Source organism: Monoraphidium neglectum (assembly GCF_000611645.1).
Source record: "Monoraphidium neglectum strain SAG 48.87 unplaced genomic scaffold scaffold00653, whole genome shotgun sequence".
NCBI classification, from domain to species: Eukaryota; Viridiplantae; Chlorophyta; class Chlorophyceae; order Sphaeropleales; family Selenastraceae; genus Monoraphidium; species Monoraphidium neglectum.
In genome coordinates this window covers 17,140-23,319 of record NW_014012975.1, presented here as the reverse complement: position 1 = coordinate 23,319, position 6,180 = coordinate 17,140, and the positions used below count along the sequence as shown (strand labels likewise).

The window sequence follows — 6,180 nt, the reverse complement described above, 5'->3', positions numbered from 1 at the left end:
GGCGACAGCGCTGGAGTTGCCGCGGGTGACAGTGCTCGAGAGCGTGCTCAGTGCGCGCGTCGTGAGCCCGCCCGCCGTGACGGCGGGCATCGCGTTCCCATTCCAGATGCAGGTGCGCCCCTCATAATAGGCTTTCCTTTGCCGGGGCCGGGGCGTGCGGGCGGGCGGCTGTCCTGCGGTGTCTGCAGAGGGCCCGCACGAGGCAGGACGGTTTGCACGGCGCTGGAGTGCGCGGCCGCATGCTTGCCTGCACGGCTCAAAGCACCGTGTATCGCCGCCGCTCACGAGCCCAGGCTCGCCTGCTCCCCGACCAACAACCCTGTCATCGCCCTGCTCACGCTCAAACCCCCGGGCATGCCTGCTCACCCCTGCAGCTCAAAAACTTCTCAGGGCAGCCGCAGGAGGTGGCCCTCACGGTGCAGGACGCGCGCGGCTTCGTCTTCAGCGGCGACAAGGCGCAGACCCTCGCGCTCCCGCCGCGCGGCGAGGCGCGCGTGGCGTGGCAGCTCGTCGCGCACGCGGCCGGGGAGCTGCCGCTGCCGTCGGTGCGGGTGGCGGCGCCGCGGGCGGGGGCGCAGGTGGTCACGCAGAGCTCTCTTGTACACGTGCTGCCGTTTTGACGCCCTGCTTCTACGTGCACCGCTAAACGCTAAACCCTCTAGCTACACGTGGATGGAGGCTTTGGCCTGCCGGTGTGAGCGCTTGCGGGCTGTGCGCGGGCGCGCGCTGCTCATACGTGCTGCTGTCCCTCCCCTTGTAAGTCCCTGTGCCCTGCAAGACAGCCATGATGCTTGCTTGCCAACCAGCATGGGTCCCGTGCAGCAACGGGGACATGCCGCCAGTGCAGATGACGTGCATTGCTCCGCTGCGTTGACAAATCATTGACCAGCAATGTGTGCCATGGGCGTGAGCTGGTGTTTGAGAGTCATCCGTCCAAGGTCCTGGACCTCGTGTTGACCGTCTTAAATTCTGCAGCCACTCAAACCCCCGGCTGAGCTGGCGCAAGTCTGGGCTGCCTGCGCTGTTGATAAAGGGGCACACGGCAAGCGGCCCTTGGTATGAGCCCATGAATTCATTATTGCCGCCCTTCCGGGCCCCGCCAACGCCCGATGTTTTGGTTCCATACGCTTACGGGTGCCGCCGGCTGTGGCGTTGTTTAGCTCTGCAGTTGACACAGGGCGACACTTGGGCTACTGTGCTCTTAATCCAGTCGAAGCGACGCAGTGGGTTGGCTCCCGTAAGCCCGCACGCACTTGCCAGCAGTACAGTGTGAGCAGGTGAAGCTGCAGAGGCCCGCAAGCCGAGAGCGCTCGCGCTGACCGCACGTAGAGCTGCGACTGAGCGTGAGTCAATGGCAGCTGCAGGAACGGTCAATCTTGTTGCGTCAGGAAGGCCTTGTTCCCGATGGCTTGGAAGGTTAGGAATGAGGAGGTCCGCTCTGATGAGCGCGAGGCCGATGGCAGTGATGCTATGGTATGAGTAACTTATCTATCTATCTATCTATCTGGCTTGCGGATGGCTCCGGCACACGCCCTGGGCATCTCTGTCTAGGGCCAGATGCACCACACCGCACTGCGCCCTTGAGCTGCACATACGTTGAGCCGCCCCGCAGCGCCCTGATACGCATGTGGAGGCTGGACCAATTATGCCACCACTTCAAACTAAGCAGACCTGCTGCACTGAGCCCAGATATGTGCGCCGAGTCGATGATGTCATCAGGGGTGGTGCACATTCGAGTCAGCAGTCAGGCACATACTCGTCGGGGGACTCCACCCTGACTCTACTTCGACAAGATACATGGTATACCACCCAACAATTTTACTCATCAGCACCCCAAACTACGCAATTCGGGGTCCCCCTTGAGATCACATCCGCACCGACCGCCATCTGCGTTCGCGAAAGGCCAGTGTCAGCCAAAGCGCATCCATCATCATGGCTGATGATCTGATCAGGGCGGCTCTGGACCCGAAGAGGTGCGAGAGCATGGCGCAATCCCGCACGTGCCAAGCCAGGGGGCGCCACCTCGGCATTGTCATTGTTGGCAACTGCAACCCAAGCACCCCAATGTTGATTGCAGCCTGCGAAGAGATTTGCATATCGCATGATACTTGGTAGTCACCGCAGCCTTCAGTCTCCCCACCACGCGACACATTGCTTCTGCCCCAATCCTATGCCCTTGCTGGCACGAGCAGCGACTTCCCCCAGCCCAACCTGCGCACCCATGGGGAGCAGGAGCACATCAAGGAGTGGATGGGGCCCGCTGGCAGCAGCAAGGTGAGTTCCGTTGGCAAGTGCAAATATCCTGTGTCGTGACCGCATCATGCTGATGGTGGAAGCGCAGCACTTTGGACGGCGTGCAAATTCACCAGGCAGTTTGCTGTGTCGATGCAGGCTCTGGCAGCCCTCATCGCACGTGGCCCCCCTCGATGCCTGTGATCCAACCACAACCGGCTCCTCTAGGCCCTGCTTAAAAATGGTGCAGCCCCCTTGCAAGCACTCAAACGGGAGCGGGATGATGCACAGTACTGGGCTGCTCAGGGAACCTCTTTGGCAACCTCTTGTACCCCCCTCAAAACCCACGCAGCCAGAGGACATGAAGGTGTCAAACTCTGATCTGATGAAGCAGGAGAAGACAGGCGGCACAGACGCCGTAGAGGGCGTCAACAGGTGGGCCGTTGCGGAGGGGCTCGGGCATCTGTAGCGCTGGTGCGCCGTGTTGCGAAACGCGCAGAAGTCGGGTGCCGGGCCCGAGCGAGCGCAAACTGTGCTTGCTCTCGCTGGTGCACAGTTTTTCGGGGCTCTCGTTGTCCCTGGCGCTGCCTGCATGGGCTGCAGCTCCTGGCAGTCCGCACCTGCACCCGTGCAGCACACTGCTCCGTGCACACGCGCGCGTGAACAACCAAACCCTCTAACACTCACACACGCAAGTTGGCTTGCGCCCGGTGACTGCCCCACGCACACATATGCATGCACGGACAAGCACGCTCACACACAGCATACCCCTCCCTCTTGCATGCCCTCACACGCACTCGTGCACACTCACGCACACACACACACACACACACACACACACACACACACACACACACACACACACACACACACACACACATGCGCTCTGCTGCGTGTGCGCACATACTCACGCTCGCCATCATGCGCAGGTCCGTGGGCCACCACTTGACGCAGCGTGGGACATAGCTCCGAGGCAGTGTGTGCCATAGAGCCGTGCGGCCTCGTGCACGGTCTTCAGAGTGCCGAGGGAGGATGATTCATTTTATACCTGGTGTGCGTGTCGTGAGCCATGTGATGCTGACTCAAGGCGGCATCACTGTGTCGGTGGCGTGCAAGTGTTGAAACAGTGTTCAACGCGACTGGCGCTGCACATGGGCGGGGTGGGGGCGGCTTTGTTGCTGATTGTGTTGATGTTGGCGCTGCACAATTTTGCCAGCCCACACAAGTGGGCAAGCAGGCCCATGCACCTGTCAGGTAGCACGGGTTTCAATGCAAGGTTGGAGGTGCGAGGTGCACAATGTAATGTCTGTGAAAGGGTGCTGCCTGGAAATTGTAACACATCAAAGGGAGGCTGGCCACTCATCAGGTGGCCCCCATGCATTGCTTGTGCATGCGTCCCAGCGGGCCTCTTTGCCACCTTTTAGCCCCTGTCAAACACGCATGTACCCAGATGTGCTGATGCAAATGCGTATCGTTTACAGCAGCTGCGTTTTCACGAGTGCGAAAAGCCCGCACATACAGGATGAATGGGAGCCAAAATGGCACTGCCGCAAAGCTCCACTGCTCTGTTGAAGGGGCACCAACCGGCCACCCAGAGCAGCGTCGCTTGCGGCTGGCACCGTCGGTTTTCAAGCATGCTTCCAGATGGAACGAGAAACAGAGATTGCAGTGAGGCGCGGCAGCGTGCCATCAGAATTCTGAAAGTGCAGCGTGCGCAGCCTGCGCTCGACAGGCGCGCTGCGCCCGGAGACCGGCAGCAGCAAGGCCCAGAGCGCACCCCTCAGCGCATGTCATGTGCGCGCATGCTGCACGAGGAAGCTCCAAACGATTTGCCGCGTCCGGGCAAACCAACTGCTACCGCTGTCGGGCACCAGCAACTGCCGCGCGCGCATGGCCGTGCGGAACGGCGCGGCCGGGCCCCAGGTGTGCTGCATCGTGGGAGGGGCCGCGCCCACGCACACATGCTGCAAAGGTGGATGCCTGTGCACACGTGGCGCGTCCCCTCGTCCCTCTAAAGCCCCCTCCTCCTCCCCCCGGCCCTCGCCGGCTGCCGTTGCCGCACGCGACGCAGCCTGCCTACCCTCCTAAAACGGCAGAGCAGGCAGGCGCGGTGTCATAGTAAAGAAATTGCTGCCATCCGCCCATAAAGGGTGTCGGGCGATGGGGGCCGCTCTTGCGGCGTTCTCTCGTTCGCCCGTGCCAGCCGCTCGTTCTCGGCGGCACAAGCCCGCCAGGCGGCACAAGGTGCCGCCGCCATTTAGTCGTCTCCGCCAGGCCCCGCCGGCGGCAACGCAATCTGCATTGTCTAGTCGCCCCCTGCGCGCGGGCCGCCCGAGCCCTGGCGCGGCCCTGCGCGACCACGTGCCCGGCCGGGCGGTTTTTGGGCCCATCCGCCAGGTCATCACGCCCCGAAGCTGCAGTCGTACTGCAGGTCGAAGGCGCGGCCGTTCAGGGGCTGCAGCGGCCGCGAGTTCTGCGCGAGGGACTTGCCGCCGCTGGCGTATGTCGCGAAACCCAGGACCTGCGGGGGCGCGGCCCGGGTCGCCGTTTGAAGGACCCGGTGACAGGTGCGTGGACTATGTTATTGAGGGGCCGAGCGGCCCCGCCGACCTGATTCGTGAACACGCCTTGCAGCACACGGAGAAGATACGGCTGCTGCGAGCCCCTCTGTTGCTTTTGCTGACAAACTGCGTGCCAACTCCTTGTCGAGCGCCGCTCGCCATCCAGGCGCATCAAGGAAACTCTGCCTGCCCGATGCCCTTCATAAATTCGCCCCGCCCCAAGGCAGCCGATAGCCGCCCCTCGTGCCCACCTGCTCGGGCGTCACTGTGGTGGGCTGCAGCATCACGTACCACTCCACGCCCTCCGAGCACCCCGGGGTGGTCAGCGACCCGGTGTACCGCACGTACTGCCAGTTGTTCTGCCCCCGCGGCAGCAGCTGCTTCGGGTCGATAGTGATCGGGCACTGCGCCTCCTTACGCGCCTCCGCGGGGGCGTACTTCAGCGCAGTAAACAGCGCCGGGTTTGGGGTGTTGCCGACCTCGAGCATAACGCCCAGGACGGACAGCTGGCCTGTGGGGCCGGGTCGGGGGTTTTGGGGGGGCGAGTGGGCGGGCAGGCCGTGGGCAGAGGACGTGCGCGTGTGCGTGCAGGTTCGTAGCGGGCTGCAATGCGGAGCGCGTCGGGGGCTGCTGGCGTCTGGAGAAGATTTGGAGAAGATTTGGCCACCGCAGGCAGCGCTGGGCAGCTGTCCAAGGTGGATGGAGGCCGCAACCTGCGACCCCCCTCTCCCCCCGCCCCTGCGCGAATGCCAGCTTGCGGCTGGCCGCGCCCGTTGCTGTTCTGCACATTATTCGCTGCGCGCAACCCAGGTCACAGCCTGGGCCTCCCATGATCACGTGATGTCCCAGGGATATGCAGCCGACACACAACATGCAAGCCAGGCCCCGCCAACACCGGCTTCCTCTCCGCTGTGTTCATCATGTCTATGTGCAGCTGTCCTCGTTTCACACCAGACGCACAGACACACACAGACAGACACACAGGCAACTCAGATAACACACGGACACACAGACACGTTTGCAACATCAGAAGCACAAACTCAGACACACAGGCACACAGACGCACGCAGCAGCACACAGACACCACAAAATTACACAGGGGCGTCACCGCAAGCACGCCACCACCCCCGCCCACCCCGTTTCCCGAAGAAGCTGCACGCCGCCCCATGGGCCCTCACCCGTTGCCATGTTGCGGTGCACCAGGTGGACCTCCATGGCCGTGCGCTCCCCATCAAATGCGTGCTCAGAAGGCGTGTGGAAGTGGAACTGCAGCAGCTCCAGGTCAGCGCCGCCGCAGACCAGGGTCTGCGTGCCCTTTGCGAAGTTGACCTGCGGTTGAGGGGCGTTGGGGTGGCGTCGGTGTGGGGTGGGGGGTGGGGCTGTGGGG

At 62.9% G+C, this 6,180-nt stretch overlaps 3 protein-coding genes across 3 annotated transcripts in view; 2 read left to right on the top strand and 1 right to left on the bottom strand.

Moving 5' to 3' along the window:
• Nucleotides 1–106: 106 nt before the first annotated feature.
• On the top strand, nt 107–620 carry MNEG_4635 (hypothetical protein; the record flags this gene model as incomplete). Its single annotated transcript, XM_014046896.1, has 2 exons — nt 107–112; nt 375–620. The coding sequence occupies 2 exons, from the start codon at nt 107–109 to the stop codon at nt 618–620; spliced, it is 252 nt and encodes an 83-aa protein (XP_013902350.1).
• A 1,312-nt stretch (nt 621–1,932) lies between these two features.
• MNEG_4634 (hypothetical protein) lies at nt 1,933–2,701 on the top strand (the record flags this gene model as incomplete). The annotated part of the gene is made up of 3 exons (XM_014046895.1): nt 1,933–1,973; nt 2,193–2,274; nt 2,585–2,701. The coding sequence occupies 3 exons, from the start codon at nt 1,933–1,935 to the stop codon at nt 2,699–2,701; spliced, it is 240 nt and encodes a 79-aa protein (XP_013902349.1).
• Nucleotides 2,702–4,633: 1,932 nt separating this feature from the next.
• MNEG_4633 (carbonic anhydrase) overlaps nt 4,634–6,180 on the bottom strand; it is a gene marked incomplete at both ends in the record, with an annotated part of 2,656 nt that continues 1,109 nt past the window's right edge. The window contains 3 exons of the mRNA XM_014046894.1: nt 4,634–4,753; nt 5,045–5,304; nt 5,972–6,122. Of these exons, the coding sequence (XP_013902348.1) occupies nt 4,634–4,753; nt 5,045–5,304; nt 5,972–6,122 (531 nt within the window). The remainder of the gene's footprint in view (nt 4,754–5,044; nt 5,305–5,971; nt 6,123–6,180) is intronic.